The sequence below is a fragment of the Pseudopipra pipra genome, chromosome 1 (genome assembly GCF_036250125.1).
Source record: "Pseudopipra pipra isolate bDixPip1 chromosome 1, bDixPip1.hap1, whole genome shotgun sequence".
Taxonomy (NCBI): Eukaryota; Metazoa; Chordata; class Aves; order Passeriformes; family Pipridae; genus Pseudopipra; species Pseudopipra pipra.
The window spans coordinates 9,364,567-9,383,009 of record NC_087549.1 but is presented as its reverse complement, the minus strand read 5'-3'; the positions used below and the strand labels follow the sequence as shown (position 1 = coordinate 9,383,009).

General features: G+C 36.7%; 1 protein-coding gene across 5 annotated transcripts in view; it reads right to left on the bottom strand.

Annotated features, from left to right (window-relative positions):
- ASAP1 (ArfGAP with SH3 domain, ankyrin repeat and PH domain 1) overlaps positions 1 to 18,443 on the bottom strand; it is a 128,812-nt gene that overhangs the window by 60,967 nt on the left and 49,402 nt on the right. For all 5 annotated transcript variants that reach the window (XM_064644709.1, XM_064644735.1, XM_064644718.1 and 2 more), the window contains exons 3-4: positions 12,712 to 12,784; positions 3,586 to 3,731 (exon numbers count right to left, since the gene is read on the bottom strand). In XM_064644709.1, the coding sequence (XP_064500779.1) occupies positions 3,586 to 3,731; positions 12,712 to 12,784 (219 nt within the window). The remainder of the gene's footprint in view (positions 1 to 3,585; positions 3,732 to 12,711; positions 12,785 to 18,443) is intronic.

The window sequence follows — 18,443 nt, the reverse complement described above, 5'->3', positions numbered from 1 at the left end:
GGGTTGTGAACAATAGATAATTTGCCTGCAAAGATATGCAGAGGACATTTACAGGAAAGGGAGGTGGGGAAAAAGAGGCTTTGAACACCTGGAAAGAGGCAAGCACCATGCAAATTTTCAAGAGGTAATCTGCAAGTGCAATAAATGTTATTCCAAAACCTCATCTAGATCAATTTAAAGACACTGACACACTCAGTTTCATATATGTAGGTCTTCATATGGCTTAATGCACTATTATAATGAATTACTGCATAAGGAATGAAACCTGGAACAGGAAAGGAGGTAGAAGTAAAAAAACCAGAGAAACTGATTCTGGTACTGGTAAGACATTCAGAGTTTGCTGAAAACAAAGACCAGAGTCAGCAATGGTCAATACCAATGTATTACCTTTAGAAAATGCTAAAGAAGTGGTCATTGTGTGTCATTCTTATAAAATAGTCTTTACGACAACTATTTAACAACTTAACAAATACTATATTTACAGATTTTAAGTTTCAGACCTTACATTTAATGATAACATCAACAGGTTATAGTAAAACTTGTGTAGCAACTTATTTGCTTTTATTACAATAATTAATGGACACATTGCTATTCTTGCCCTTGTGTGTTGAGCAATCATTTCAAAATGATGCTCTCCAAAGCTGTGTATGTAATACAAGTTGCTGTTTTTACTTCATAGTAACTGATGGTAGTAAGTGAATATCACTCTGAAAGTGATCACTCTCTAACTCTTTCACAAAGAAGAAAATAAGTTATTCCATACTCTCCTTCCCATGAAATATCCATAATATCACAATTCATAGGAAAATTTTAATGAATCATAATTGAAGTTCAAAAGATTTAACAAAAAGAATCAAAATTTTTGAAGCATTTTTTGTTGCCTACTCTCTAGCTCTATTCCTTATTCATCTGTCTTTAAAGACCATTCATTATTTATTGTACCTTTATTAAATAAGGCAGTAACAACTTGCTTTAGGTAAAAAAAAAAAAAAGCCTATTATCCTGCTATTCATCTTAATACCTTCTACCATTTTTCCAATTGATTTTATTAACATCAGCCCTAGCACCTACTGTGGGGCTTTATCAGTGACATTACAGAGTCCTCCTCTCAACTGCTTTTTCAATGCACCTCAACTTCTATTTTGATATTATAAACATCTTTTTTTCTTACAGTGTAATCATATTAAACTGAATGACGCTTAAGAACAACAAAGTAGAATTTTCTATCTCAGGGTGAATCAAGGTGAAAAATAAGTGGTTTTAAAATGCTGAGACAGTTGTCAAATAAGTTTGTTGTCTGTGTGAGACTGCTGAATGAGGTAAATTAGGAATAGCCTATTTTAAAACCTGTCAACAAGAATTTAAATAGATAATGCTTCATAATCTAGCTGACATAAGATAATGTTCTTTTGAATAAGTGTGGTTTCTTAAATTAAAAGATCTTTTTCCTCTTGATCAACACTACTTTAAATAAGTGAATAATCCACCACTTCTTGGTTGCCAACTGAAAGAAGTTAAAATTTTATGTGGATGCCCTGCAGGATCCAGAAATCTTCCAAGAAACTTGAGTTCTAGTCCCAAACTCTCCTTAAAGGGCACTTTAATTCACATTTTAAAATACTCACTTTTAATTGTGTGCTAAATTAAGATTAAAAAAGGTAAAAATAACCCAGAATGACAGAAGTCTTTATGGAGGAAAGCAGGTCCCTTGCATATCTACTGGTCTTTAAAACTGCCCACATTGAAACAAAGGATGATCAAGGTAATAGGCCCGAGCAAAGCTTCCAAAGCAAGTTAATCAGGGTGAGTGATCAGTCTCAGGTGAGTAAGGAGGTAATGATGAAGCAGCAAGACTCAGAAAGCAAAGTAAATACCAGCATGAGAGGCCAGAAGTGACACCCTGGTTTAGTGCTGATGAGGCCTGAGCAGCCTGAGATATTTAGAAGGGAGTCTTGGAGAAGTGTAGAGTGTCAGTTGAGAATGTCTGCTGATACTGAGCTATTCTGGGTAGTAAAGTAAAAGCCAGATACAAAGAGTTGCACAAGAGCCTTGTAAAACTGCCGAGAGAACGAAATTAAAGACTGAAATCTACTCTGAAAAATGTAAAGTGATACGTAAGGAGAAGAAACTGATACAGAATCATGCTTATGAAACACCCATCATCAAGGAAAATGTCTCCAGGAAAAAAATACCTGGAAGTTACAGCATAGAAAACATCAGCCTCAATGCTCAGTAATCATAATGCTATCAGCCTTCAGAAAAAGGGGTAAGAAATGGAACCATCTTCATGTTTGTCCACTCATTTCAGAAAAGGGTACAATAGTACTCAGAGAAGATACAGAAAGGGTGAGCAAGACCAATCCAAGTTATGGAATAACTAAGACTCAGCTAGAAAAGTAACAGAGAAGAGGAAAGAAAGAAATTCCTGAGAAAAAGAAGGGATTTCTTACATTTCATTTAAGATGTAAGAATCAGGGAACAATAAATGAAAGGATCAGATTCAAAAGAAACAGAAATGACATTTCAGAGAGCAGTTCATTTTAGCACTCTGGAGGAATCCTCCACCTTATGAGCCAAGCCTAATATACATTCAAGAAATCCTTAGTCAAATTTATGGAGGTAATACTAACGAGGACTAAAAGCAAAAGATTGTCTCCAGCTCCAACATCTCTGAGCTGGAGACTGTTTGCATGGCCATGGTACAGAAGTTATCCCCATTTTTGCTCCTACCCTCTTTCCTAAATACTCACTCCTGGGCAACTGTCAAAGCCAGGGAACTGTGCTACACAGGCCTTTGATGTGACCTACAGCAGTTACGGTCGTATTAGGGACTCTAGGAAAGAAAGTCTGTAATATCACTTATACTTCAGACCCCCAAAAAGCTTGGAAATAAGGCCAACTGTAAGAAAAATGTAAAACTGAAGTTATTACTTTCTGAATATAACAACTATGAAGCCCATGAAACATGATTTTGCAAGAAATGTGGCTTCGTTACTTTCAGCGTTCAAAGATATTTGCTATGACTATAGTTTTATTATCCAGCCTTCATAAATAAAAGGCCTAAGACAAATTTTAAATGAGATAAACCTTTAAATCACCTTCAAAAACCTAATATTTAAGCAATGGATGCTTTATATACCACAGGGAGACTGGACTGTTAACACCTTTTAAGCATTGTTCCTCAAATTGTTATTTTTCTTCCATAAAGTGAATGTTTCTCTTTTTGTGGTAAAACAAGACAGCCATAACTAACAACACTGTATTTGTAACTGAAAAGACTTCAAGTCTTCAAGGGAATGATTTAAAATTAAGGTCTGTGAGATACATAACACTGTCAATCATTTCAGAATGATGACTCAAGTGATGTCTCAACATTTATATTTTTCTTCTTAACTGCCAATTAACAATCAAACACAGAGAGTGTGTAATAATATCCCTTAGAGAGAATCTCTGCAGAAATTATTGTGTTAGGTTTTGAAAAAAACTGAAAGCATCTCAAAAATTATCATTAGACATCAAGATCATGCAGTTATTGTACTTTATTTTGAAACAACTTAAAAGCTAAGAAAGTTTGAAACTCCTCACCAGGTTCTTCAACAGCGTTGATAATTCTTTAGTAAGCGTGGAAAATTTTACAAAAGCTGTGCCAAGATCTGGATTATCCCGACTTAAAAAATTACTTCCAAATTTATCAAGTACTTGTGCATAGTTTTCCTCATTTTGAACATGATCTGCAAAGAAAAATTAAAAGTCAGAAAGATTTTTTGTAGCCAGTCAATTATAATTTTAAGCTTATTGCAACTTAGTAACAAACCAACAAACAGTACTTTGAAAAAAGCCACAAGTTAAAACTATTTTAATTTTCAGTAAATATATTAAAATTAAAAAGAACTATTAAGTAATAGGCATATAGATGCTTCTTTTAAATCAGCAACTTGAATTTGTAATACAGCAATGAAAAAAGCTCTGTAGTTAATAAAGTAATAAGATCAAAAATACATCAACAATATAAGCACATGTGCTCATTTTATAAACAATATCAGAATTTATAACTGCCTACTGTAACACAAACTTTTCTTTGTAATGTAGGGCACTGTCACAGAACAAAAAAGTCAATAGTATCAGATATAAAAGTAAAGAGACCAAGTCTGAATATGACTGCAAGTTTAAAAGAAGAAAAGTCTTTTACAGACAAAGATTCCCTTTTCCCCTGCTTTGTAAAACTGAGTTACCCCAGATAATGGAATGTGTACTGGTGCACAACCAAAGACTCGTTTCAATGTATTTAACAGCAAACTGCACATACAGAGAGGTCAGAACCAAGAAGACGAAATTGAAGCCAGTGAGAGGGAGAAAAATCCTTGACTCAAGGATGAATTAGGGATTGCTGTATCTGAAATGTCTTTCCTGCTTCTATTTATTTACCTTTGTGGTATGTGTTTGCATAATTTTTGTTACTTTCATTTTAGCATCTTTAAATAGAAAATTTACCTCTACAGCCCTTTGAGACAGATTTTTTCACCCTCATCTCTCTTAGAGGATATTGGTATTAATTAAATCAATATTTCACTTTAATGAGTTTCCTAGTCTTACTATGTGGTTTCTTTCTGCAAGCCATAAACACAAAAACACAGAGCTATTCCAACTAGTTCTGTGAAATGAAAGGGGGGGAGGGAAAGAGAATAATTACCAGTAGGTACCACATTTATTCCCAAAAGACCTGCAAATTTTATTTGTCATATTGCCTGAGAGCATCTGAATTACAAGTTATGACTCAAAGGAAGGAATAAAAGAGAAAAAGACATAAGCTTCAAACAAGGCTCATGAATAATGTCCCACAATGCACAAATATATTTTGACATTAACAAACAGCAGATGAAGAGTTAAACAATAACACTCCTAAGTTATTGGGGATATTCAAAAAGCAGTGCACTAAAGCTCCAACAAAAATATGTGAAAACCCATTAAAAGAAAAAAAAAAGTACAATCCTCATTTACCAATACCAAGCCCCAAACCCCACACATCAGACAAGTCACATTCTAAAAATCAGACATTAATACTGAGGTTTTCAGAAGGCCAAATATTTAATCATATGTTAATACGAAGTTGTAATTCAAACAGTATGTTTTTAAGAAAGCTATTCCAAAACCATATGGTTTTAATCAAATAGCTTAGCAGTGAACCCAAGGAAACCACTACATAACAACGAAATATGCATTTTGTTTTGATGTAAAAGCTGTTGCATAAATATACATAGAGGACTTATCTATGAAGGAGCTTTAGCTTATGCAGTCCTAAGCGAGTAAAGCTCAAGTGTACCCAGCTGAGCTGAAAGAAGAAGGACAATGGAAGGTCACAAAGAATTCTGCTAGATCATAGAACCCTTATCCTTGCCTGTGAAGGGCTTCTAACCCCACAGTATTTCCTAGCATTTTGATTTTAAGCACTGTGTTGTTTCATAGGGCATTTTCAAAAATAATTTTGTCAAGAGACTGAAAAAAGAGATGAAGAAGTCTGTTTCCTCTTGTCTGTGTAAAGCAAAATAAATTCCCAGACAGAAAGAGGAAGCAGGAAGCAGATCATTGTCCTAGAACAATATATAGGAAGTTCTCAAAAATCTCAGATTGCAAATCACCTAAATCTAGAAGTGAGGCTTTGATTGTGATGTAAAAGGAATATTTATGTATTTATTTCTGTAATTACCATACATGTACATACGAAATGCAAGTGTTCTGCAAGAATAAGAAATTTTCAATTTCTACATGATTATCAATGCAAATCTTGTAAAGGAGGTGAAATATTTTCTATTGAAGAAGTAAGGAAGTTCTCTACTTGACCTTAAATGCACATAGCTGAAAAATTAAATCTGCAATGTAGCCTACAATAAAATACAACATGTCAAATCCGACATGTCTAGAGCAAACAGCTTCCTTTAGTCTCACTGTAGGTGCCTCATGCAAACTCAGAAATTATTTCCTAGAGTCCTAATAGAATTTCCTTTGCATAAGGAAAGCTATAATGGGCATGACAATATTTACTTCCTTAGATACAAGTTCTCCTATAAGACTTTAATAACCCTGACAGCGACACACGATCACTGACAGCAGCACATACAAGGGGTAATGTTTGCCTTCCAGAACTGGCTCATGTCTTCTCAATATTGTAAGTACAACTCAGGACTGTGGTGAAAATAGAACTGCTTCCTCAGACAGACATCCTGCTCTTTCAGCATCTCCCTGAGACATGCCAAAATCACAGACAACTGAGGATGGGCCCTGCACCCACCAACAAGGCAGCTCCCTTCCAGGGGGCCTCTAATCACTCCCTTCCCAATGGGATCTGGCAAGGCCCCGACCACCTGAGCCTGGGCTGAGGACCTCACTGCAGCATGGAAGATGTTCTGTAAAGCAACATACTGGACTGGACACAGCAGTGGTATCTTCTGAGCTGAAAGCTGTGCATCTCCTCTTCTGCACAATCCACACACCCAACTCACAGAAACACTCAGCACAGAATCTACCTTTGTTTTGAGAAAGCTCTGGTAGGCCCCAGTGCACAACAATGCTGAGGCATCTCTTAGTTTGTGCTCTAACATGTACATTAGGATTGTGTGTTAAGAGGAAATAACAGGAACACATCTGAAGATGTGGATCCAAGCAACTAAGGAAGGAATGGCAGCCACAGCAGCTTTACAGCAGCACTTTCCAGAAGCAGGGAACACACATGGTCTGAGCCCTGAGCACTGCAGAGGCACAAGCTGAAGGATTCCCAGGGCTGAATCCCACCTTGCTCTGCATTCCCAGGCAGTACCTGAAGTTTCCTATGCCTAAAGTCACCTTGTGGTAAATTTTTCCCATGATAAACATAGAAGACTTCAATCAGATTCCCAAGATATACAAAGAATTTGTTCTCTTTCCCTGAAATCCACAGCATTCATTAAGTACTATGTTTATTTCCCACTCAGAAGATGCCAGAATTTTTAGCATATGCTTCTGAACCAAGTGAAATTCCTGTCTACTTGTGCATATTAAGTAAGGAAACAGAAGTACAAATACTGCGAAGAGAGGTTAAAGAACAGCCTTTATATGCTGGAAGCTAGAAAACACATCACTAAAATTAAAGCTTTAACATTTCCATGCTCTATAACAGTTTTGTTCAGATATATTACCTTGCAAACACTGAAAAAACCACACATACATACAAAAAGTTAAATAGTTTACAGAAGAAAAAGGCAAAAACATTACTCTCTTCTGTCACTGATTATATTTTAATTACACCCAAAGAAACCCAAAGAATGTCTAAATTACTGAGAATTATTTCTGCATATCTGGTTAAGTTAAAAAAAAAAGATGTTTCAGAATTTTGATGAACTTTAAACTATTTTTATGTTGCACTTATAAAACAGCTTTGTTCCATGGGTAGCCAGAGGAAAAATAACCAAGGTCAGAGCCAAGCTGCATTTATGAATGAAAGATGACTCAGAAAGGCTTTAGAAATAGCAAGAAAGCTGGCAAGGTTAAAAAGGATGGCAGAAGTTATTTTAAATAAGAAAGCATCCTTTCTCCTTTCATCTTTCACAAAGCTGAAATCTAATGAAAAAATAATAGAAAAGAAAAAATTATTTGACCACCACACACTTATCTGGATTTGATAACAATAATGCCTTCTGGACTGAGTTTGTTCAAGAGAAAAGGAATAAAAGCCCCTTTCAAATATTTCCAGAGCAAGGAGTATCTCAGTGAGACTGTTCTCTAGATCACCACAGTGTAAGAGCAATGAGAGATAAGCCAGCCCAGAAAAGCAAATTACTTCTTTTTGCATCTCTTTTCATTCCATGAGAACCTCTTCATCGCTTGAAGAGGTTCTCATGGAATAATTTTCTTTCAACTCTGCTTCAGAGGATTTATATCAAATCTAACAGTAGAATTTTTAAAATCTGATAAAATAAGAGATGGCAAGTCACTTAGACCCATGTACAAAAGAATAAAATAGGCAAACTAAATAGCTGTAAAATAAAGCCTCTTATTTATAACAGCCTCAACACTACAGCAAGAATGAAAAGCAAATATATTAGCTATTTTTAGTAAGCTCCAGAGAGAACTGAGAACTCAAGTATGCACCACCAGCAGTATAGCTTATATATTCCTCAGGCAATTTGCAGAACAGAATTGGTGGACACGTAGATGAATAAAAAATGCAGAACAAGAAACACACGTTTTATAAAAACAAATTTTTACTTAAAGAAACTCCTGCCTTCACAGGGATCAACAAGCAGATGGGGAGAGGAAGTCCATATGAAATGACTGGATTTCTGAGAAGTTCTGTCCCTCATCAAAACACTAAAAGGAACAAGGATCTCTGGATTGGAGCTTGGGGTCTACCCTTCCCCTTACATTCAGCATGAAAAAAGTTACAGCTCAGCTCATTCTCATGTAAATGTACAGGAAGTCAGACCTACCTCACCCTAGAAGAGTCTACAGCAAAAGGCTCACACCTGGGTAGCTCCCAAGTGAGATGAGGAATCCCATGTTGAATGCCCAGTGCATGGAAGTGTGCATCAGGCAGTGCACTCCTAACTAGACATTACAAGGATTCTGGAGTTATATCACCCTGACATTCAGTACCAAGCAAATCAAAGCTTAATATCAGAAATTACTAAGAAACACAGTATGCAACAGAGCAACACCAAAATATTGCCACAGTGTGCTTAAAGCCTTACTACTGTGCACAGTTCCCATCCCTGTTGCCCAGAATTCATTTCTCCTCTGTCCTGTTTTAGAAAAGAAAGTCTATACTGCCATTTTGGAGAAAGAGAGTAAGGATAATTTAATGTGACAGTTTCTGTAAAAAACAAAGAACAAAAAGAACCTCAAAAGCCCCTAGGGCTGCTGAGATCAAAAGAGAGATACTGTGAGTGATGGAAGAAACAACTCAATCCAGAAACCTATTTCAAGAGACAGAATGGTTGACACTGAATCAAGTTTGGATTCATCCACCAAAAAGTCCTCTCTGGATCCCTTTCCCCACCCACGACGTGGGGGGAGCCCAGTTCTAGTTCCATCTCCATCTGAAGAACCATTCCGACGTCTTGAGGGATGGGGAAAGGGAACTGCAGGGGTTTCCTCAGGGGTTTCTGGCCCTGAGCCTGGAGGGGAGAGGTGCCCTCCCCTCCCCCCAGCACCCACGTGGTTCCATGGCAGGCACAGAGTCAGCACACCCGGAGTGGAGAGGAGGCAAGAGAGGGTTTATTGTTGGGAAGGGGTTTATAAAGCTTTTAGGAGGGTCAAAGGGAAACCAATCACAAGTTCAATGTCACACAGAAAAAACCATCAGGTAAAGGGTCCACAGCCAATAGGAAGGGGTTAACAAAGGACCAATGAGAAACACCTCAGGACACCTTCCCAGGACACCTTGTGTGAGACAATAGCTTCACAGGGGGTGTCGGGGAGAGGGAGACACTGAAACTGCAGAAAATACAAAAAGCCATTTTGAAACATGTTTAAACCAGTTTCTCATCAGATTCACTGCTACAGTCCTCCAACTCTACTCTAGCAAGCTTTGGCACTTCAAAGCCTCCTACAAACTCTCATGCTCCAGAACATGCAAAACTCCCTCAATATCACATCAAATAAGTCATTTTGGTGGGCTTGAGGCCAGTGCTTTGAGACAGGGACAGTTTCCTCCTTAGGTGACTTAAGGCCTGAAGAACAAGCACAGGGCAACTTTGCATGGGAGCATCTAATAATTGATTCAAGACTATGAATGATCAAGATTTATATGAATTCAAATCTCAGACAAAATAAATTGTCAAAGTCAATTAAGAAGCACCAAACATCATGGTGCCAGTTCTGACTCAAAGTAACTCTTGGCCTTCATATCATTGTGAGCTAAGAAAGTGTTAAACAAAATATTTTTTTTTGAAAAATCACTCCATCTTTGCACCATTTTTCTACTTCCATGAACATCTGCTGCTGGTCATTGTAGGAGACCATGGGAGCTGCTGGTCCTGCTCAGTACCTCTGGTCTTGCATGGATTTTATGTTTTTATTTCTCCACTGTGTAAACACTTCTGATTTTATTTAGGACTTACACCAGGGAAGTAATGAAAAAGAGCTATTGAAAAATCTACAAAGGTAATTGTGCAATCTACTGCTAATACAACTCAATCCAAATATTACAGGAAAGCAATTCGGAATAGATTCTCCATTAAGTTCAAGCACCATTGACATAAGATGGGTTCCTAGTACAGATGCAATTCATCATGCCAGAAGTAAACAGCAAGCCAGACAAGGAGGAAATGGTGACAAGGAGGTATCCATCTATATGTCTCACTGGATTTCATAAACAGCTCTTTACCAAACAGTACTTTCAGGAATGTAAAGAGGGAAGGGACCTGTCTAAGGGATTTCCATATTTCTGTGCTGGTATGTTTTCGTTTCCACAGCAGTTGATCTAAATGTAAATATGACAAATGGATGAGGGATGTGCGTGAAAAGCAGAAAGTATTTGGGTGATGTTTAAGCTCTTTATAACAGAACAGAGTCCTTGTGGTTTATAATTCAGCACTGGAGAGGAACAAACCAACACACCAGAGGGCTCGGCCTCCATGAAGAATTCTGTATGAGACACTGCATTATGTCAATGTCACTCTTCAAGTGTTACTTCAGGCAAAACCAAAAACAAAACAAAAAAACCCCAAACCAATACAACCCAAAAAATCCTAGCTATGACTTCTGTTAGTTATGAATTGGATTACTGAACTGAAGGGAAAATGATTTCTATTGTCCCTGAATAACCTTTCCTCATCAGTTCAGCTAGAGTTCTCAAAGGAGATTATGGAGCACGGGAGTTTTAAAAAAACTTTTTCTACTCTAGTAGTTTAAATATGGTCTTACTTCCTAACAAACAACTCAATTCGTAAAACAAAATTCCAGTTTTGAGTTCTCAAAATGTACTTAGAGGCTTTCTTTTGAAATACAAAAATAGTCATGCAATTCTTTCTCGAACTGATAAATAACAATTCATTTTATAGCTGTTTCTGCTATGTTTTACTTAAACATCAAGAAAATTTACTTTCATCACTGAAGCATAAGAAAACAGCTGGCTCAGCAATACTCTTTGTACAAGGAGGCAAAATGAGTCTGAGTTTCAGTCGCCTTATATTTACATTTATTTTTATAAGGTTTAACATGTATAGCACATGTCTTTTGTCTTGCTCTTACTAACCCCAGTTTATGTTTATCAGTTACTGCAGGAAATCCCTCCTGTGCACACCTTTTCTTTGTAACAGGGCCTATCACAGAAGCATTCTGAAGAGGGAGCCAGAGGATTACGTTTGCTGCTTTCCTTAGCCAAAAGAATTCCTACCAACTCGTACCTTTGAAACAAGACTTGTTAAAAAAAAAAAACCAACAAAACAGGTACCCCAGTATCTCTGCTTCTTTTTAAGTGCAGAGCAGTCAATCAAAACCATTAACCAACTTTCTATTGCTTTTACTCAATGCAACTAGTTCATCATATAGTATTGCCCTACTTACAGGCCTTGACAACAATATCACTTTTATCACAAGACTCAAACCAAATGATAGCTAAAATCTCTACTACCATTTGTGTATTTCAAAACAGGCAGAACTCATGTGCTCTACAGTTTTCATCGGTTTTGAAACTCAGTTTTTGAAATTCTATTTGGAAGTTAACGCTGTCAAACAGAAAAGCTGCTTGGAGCATCTGAATACTTCTAAAAGCATAAAGCTAAATACACATGTACCAACTACTATTCTCACTTTGTATCAGGCTTCACAGTCTATTGTTCAAGTCCTATACACTTCCATAAACACAAGCTATGGGACAACACAGAAAGTAAGAGCACTCAGAAGTAGCTCTGTATAAGGAAAATATCTGCTAAACTGATTATTATTGTTAGGGAATCGAAACTGGGATTTTCTAAAATCCTGTATTTACAGCCAGGTGGTTGTGGGAAGGTGTGCAGCACTGCTACCCTATCTGTTTTCGCACAGTTTTTGGAACTTAAGGGAAACAGAGATAGAAGCCAGGTATATTCTATAACCTTTTAAAAACTGAATTTGTATATTGATCTGTGTTTGATTATCATTTGTTAGTCCACGCAAACTCACATTCCAGTCACCTAACCACTCATCCAAGTAATTACTGTAGGTCCAATAAAACATCAACCATGTCTTCAAACAAGTGAAATAATGATAAATCTCCACTATTTTAGATAAGAAAGGAAATATATAATTTTGATTGTACAAGTTATGAGGGGAGTGCATATGTGGATGAAATAAAAACATCCAGCAGTAGATAGTTCTTTTTAATTATTTATTTTTAAAATCTTCTAAAGTTCTAATTCTTATTTCACTTAGAAGTTCTCTCTGTAAACTCAGTTGAGGACACTCTTGTCACACTTCTGGTTGTAGGCAACTGCTTGAAATATTATGACAATAGGAAAATTTACCTATGGGAATTCTCCTAGAGACTTTTGAGAAGGAATATGAGGGTAAAAGAACTAGAAAACACATTAATCTGATGTATAATCAGAAGGAAAGAAAGGAAAAAATTTAACTCCAAACAATCCTAAACAGATAAGCATCTCTTATACTATACACTTCAACAGGATAAATTGCAAGACACATCTCACACCTGAAATCAAATGCATAGGTTCTCACGTAAAACTGAAAACAATGTCTTACCTTGCCCCGAACTGTATATTGCTTTCACAGATTTTTTCACCTTCTGTAGTGCAGTTCTGTCTTGATCCAATGCCTACAACAGCAAGAAATAAACAAACTTTAAATACCTACTTAATTGATTCCTTTAATAATTAAAAAGAAACCCACAAAATAAGCAGTTTCACAGGCTGGAAAAAACTGTAGGTATGACTTATTAAGCCTGTGGGAAGGTCTGAGGTTATTCAACCCCTTCAAGATGAATTGAAGAACAGAACTGAAAACACTCTGACAGTAGAGTAGAGCTGTAATGACAGTGCTAGAAGAAAAACACTACTTTAGCTTTGCAAGGGACAAAAGCATTAATTCAAATTGTATTCTATTTTGAATTAAAAAAAAGAAAACCAACAAGAAATAGTAGATGCCTCTACTCTAGCCCTATAGTTTCTACTACAATTAAATTGTTAATGCCTATGGTTTTCCCACAGTAATAATCTTCCAACTATAGACACAGATTATCACACTAACCTCTTGCACCAAATTCCACAACAAAAATCTAAAAATACAGAAGATGAAAAGCAGAAATCAAAAGAAAGGACTAAGATCTGATTTTGTGCAACGTAATGTGACTGAAAGGAATATTGTAATAATAATACTCTATACGCATTTTCAGGATTACATTTTTAAGAATTTCAAATTTTCTGCAATAGTTCCAAAATCCAGTATCACAGAATCACAGAATATTCAGAATTGGAAGGGACCCAGGAAAGGATCATCGAGTCCAACTCTTAAGTGAATAGCCCATACAAAGGATTGAACCTGTGACCTTGGCATTATTAGCACCAAGTTTTAACCAACTGAGCTAATCTCAGGGTCGTATAAAAACTTATTAAGTAATGATGAATTAAGGATTAGATTTCTAGCTACTTTCTTTTTTAAGCTGCATAACTTCTCCCTGTCCACTGTCAACCTGATGTTGGAAATCAAATTAACATGAGAAAGAAGTATTTTGATAAAGCAAAAAATAAAACAAAAGTAAACATTAGTCTATACCCATGGAATTAAGAAATTTAAAAGCCACATACTGGTGCTGTGCACGGTGATCCAGTCAATGTCACGTAAGTGTGAATTTGGGATGTTCTGCACAGTCATGTGAAAGCATCCCTGCTATCCATGGAGAACATGTACAGAAATGTTTAAATAATTTCCTGTATTTTTTCCCCATTTATATCACAGCCAATTTCCCATCACATAAGTAATGTTTCATCAACAATCTCAAGTTTTATTAAAGTGTTTGCCATATTATAGTCACTTTCAAATCACTGAAGACTGGGGAACTTGTACTCAGAACTACTGTCAGGTTAGCAGCCCAACTGAGTGTTCAATTGGAGACCCCAACACTCACATTGCAGAGACTCTCACAGCCATATTATCCAAAAAGCCTTAAGTCTGGAGCACCCGTGGGTCTGAAGACTGGCAGATTAAGGCAGAATAACAGCTACTCCCAGAGCACTGTGTACCCTCTCAGAGAGGCCCATCTCCACCAACACTGAGAGAAAACTTAACCAGTAAGCAGAGCTTTCACTGTCAAAACCAAGATGGTTTTGGCAATGAAAGCCTTAGAAAACCTCACAGCACCTTCCAGTATCTAAATATGGGAGTCTACAAGAGAGCTGGAGAAGGACTTTTTTGAAGGGCATGGTGTGAGGGTGGTGAGGCACTGGCACAGGTTGCCCAGAGAAGCTGTGGATGCCCCATCTCTGGAATTGTTCAAGGCCAAGCTGGATGGGGCTTTGATCAACCTGGTCTTGTGGAAGGTGTCCCTGCCCACAACAGGGGGGTTGGAACTAGATGATGTTTAAGGTCCCTTCCAACCCAAGCCATTCTATGATTCCATGATTGAAGTATATTGCAATGGACATTAAGAAGCTCCAAAAAAAACCCAAAAAAACAACAGGAGCTCCAGGTCAACTAGAGTATTAAGCAGTGGAGATAGTCCAACATGAGGGTACTGCTCTCAGGTAAGTTCCAAACACTGAGTATTTCGGTGTGTGAACACTTACAGTAGGAATCCACACCAAGAGAAACCAATTCATACAGAATAGTCTATTTTGGAGTGGCCCAGTTTTAACTATCCAAAATGTTATAGTTGAACAATACATGAAAATCTATAACAAAGTGTTTCTGTTTCTTAACTGAAAACAACCATCTCAAATTACACAACCGCTCCTGTGGCAGCTAAAACTAGCAAGTTTGGACCCCCAGAACTTATATAAATACTTTCTGATGCTATTTATCTCCGATTTTTTTTTCATTTGCAGCAGAACAATGGATTCAAACATTAAGAACTGCAAACATCATTATTTTTTTTGCTCCTCAGTGAAATAGAGGGTTTTACTTGACTTATATCTTGCCAGGAAAAGTTACCATTTCTAAATTTAATAAAATATAGTGAACTCTCTGTTCCTTTTCAAGACAGTGCACAGCAAGTGCTTCTCCTTTGATTCCTCTGCAAAAGCTGTCAAAAGCTTCTGCCTCTGCCTGCCTGCTATGCCAGACAGTTGTTCTCCTACATTTCTACTGAAGTTCTCTCCATCTTCAATGACCAGGAAAAAATAATGATTCACTTGTCTACTGAGAGCTTGAACACCAGATAAAAATTTGAAACCAGTATTTTGAAAGAAAGACAGTGGTTAACATTGATGAGATTCAGAGACAAAAGTTTGTACTAAGGTCTAGCATTGAAGCAAATTGGACACCCGAGAGGAAGAAAAAAAATACAAAAACTCCAAGAAAATTGTTCCTAAAGTTATCAATCTAGACAAACAGACTGGAAAATCTAAATTGGATTTGCCATTGAATTAAATTTAGTCACTAATGTGGGAGCAGGAGAGAAGGAACATTCATTATTTTAAAAGAGGAATCACTGAGCAAAGCAATATACAAAGATGACATCCACAGCCTGAAGGAGCCAGTGATCTAAGTCAGAATGACATCACAGGTCAATTTTGTATTTTTATATTTGCAAATACAGTCTTTATGTGAACTAGTTCTTCCTAGTCCAAGACTCTAAATAAAACAAATCTATGCACAGTTATATACCAGGGTACACAAAAACTTATCTAGGGTTGTTTGTATGCTTTTGGATGTTGGGGTTTTTTTGCTGTTTGTTTTTGGTTTGTTTGTTTTATATAACGGTAGATAGTTTGTTTCCCAACATATTAGTTTCCTCTTGGATGTCTTCTGCAGATAATTTTTAGCTGCACTCTGCTGTGAAGGAATTAAGCTGCACTCAGTGCTCAATTCAATTAATATTGCAGACTAATATGATCTTCTAAGCACATTAAACTAGACAGGAATAGTCTTGCTTTCCCTGTTTAGTGAAAATATGTTTTTGCAGTATGCATTAATTTTATTTTCTAGCATTTAGAATACTAAACATTTTAGCTGCCTGTCTTAAAATACACAAAATCTGATCTCCCATTAGAAGTGACAGATTTATGTTATTGAAAATTACTATGCCATTTATCTGTGAGGTAGTAGAAACTGGCAAGTTCACATTTAGATAGACCACTAATTGTTTCTTTAGAACCTCATGTCTTTTTATTCTGTAGAGATATGTATATGCTTGTGTGCATGTGTAGATACTAATAAATATGTTAAAATGTATTAGCAGGTGTCCCTGCCCACAGCAGGGTGGTTGGAACTAGATGATCTTTAAGATCCCTTCCAACCCAAACCATTCTATGACTGTATACTTGGATGCACATGTGTGTACATAAAAGTCTATACACTAGAATCATACTTATGAATATTTGAGTTGCTTATTGCTAATAAACATGAAAAGCATAGTTTGAGCAACACAAAAACCTTCCTTTCCTGATTGACATAAAACTACTGTCCAGAAGGCAATCACAAAAGTGTTTTGTATGCATGTTAAATTCAGGCCTTCTGGAAGTCAGCATAATCCCAGGTGCACATTATGTATGGATGCATTTGAACAGAGGATGCTACTGCCCCTTCAGCCCACTAGAGCAACTAAAATATCAAACACATTTTATGTACCTTGGAAGCCTTTATAATAATAAAAGACAAGAGTGGCTCGAGACACTGACAATCACATTAATATGTCAGTATATATTATTGATTATGTTACTAATCCCTTCAGGTATTATCCAAAGGAGATGCATTTTTCAACTGGAACAAACTGCTCATCTTCATATTAGAGTAAGTTTAGAATTTCACACTATTTGTAGGAGGTTTGCCCTAAAAAATTCCATATCATAGTACTACCAGAACCCATCCACAAAAATAATATACCAGAATAGAAATGTTTTAAATCATTACAGTATTTTGCACAAGACAAACCCGTGACAGAAGCTTGAAGGCAATTACAGCATGCACCATCTATGTACTCATGACAAAACCCTCTCCCTTCAGATACTTTAAGAAACTATTTTCTTATATTAAAAAAAAATTAAAAAATCCATGTGAAATATAAAATATTCAAGGTTATACACACAAATGGATAATTGTATGAATGGTAGTTACATGCATGTATTTTCAGATACAAGATTAATTATTTCAAAGAAAATACATGGATGATTTATCTGTTTCAAGGGACAATAGCAGTAAATTTTTCACCTACTAATATACACACTTCTCTAACCATGGCACAGAAGTGACTGACAATTACTACTGTCTGTATTATAAAATATGTTCGCCCTCTGCTCAAGTCCCAGTTACAGCACCCTTGGAATTAAGTAAAGCAATGGCACCTTGCAAGGTTATGGCTGTTCAGCAGCACTATCGGCTTTCCTCACAATAAAATCCAAACTTTATTGGGCACATAATAAACACAGACTAGACAGCTGGTAAGTTATTGCATGCCACTGAAGTGTCAACAAGGCAAACCCCTGTACGTTTCCACAGTGAAATAAAACCAAAAGAGAAGATGAGCATCAAGTGTTGGTCTCCTGTATCTCCCTCATTCAGGAACAAGCAAATTACCAAACCTACTTAGTTCTGTACACGGAGGAGTGTCTCAAACCACCCTTCCTGTCCTTCCCTCTCCGCTCGGTTTGTACTGGCTCTGCCAGTCACCAGTGGGAAGCCTGTTTCCAATTGCTGGTCTCAGCACTTGTCTACATGACAAAAATAGGGGAGTGGTTAAGAATTTTCTAGGGACAATTTCTTTGTGTAAAAGATGGATAGAGAAGGGTCTAGTTTGAACTTATCCTGAATTACTTAAAAAAACAAAGGGACACAATGAGAGGGAGCAAACCAAAACAACACATCAACAAGCACTTATCACTGTAATAACTGCTGCCAATATCATTTCATACACCATCATTTACCAGCTGCTCCACCGCTCCCAAAAGAAGACAAATTAAAAGATAGCATCATTTTTAAAAACTTGTCTTTTCCTTAAAAATTGCGATTTTTCAAGTATTTTAATGGTAAACTAATGAAAAGGGCATCAGTGACCGAATTTAGTAAATACATTTTTCAAAAAAATATTTTTTTCAGGTAATGCCAGAACTTAACAGATATCCCATTGGCTCAACTTTCCTCACATCTGCTGTTAGTAACAGGATCTGATGCAATGCAACAGCCTCTCTCTAAACTCAGCATACGTGATAAAAATCACCAGCCTCCAGTGCTGTAAAGGTCACACTAGATGAGCAAACTCATTTGTGTAGGCTTTAAAGAGAGTTGCAAAAATAATAGCCACTCAATTTTTCTTCAAGTATTAC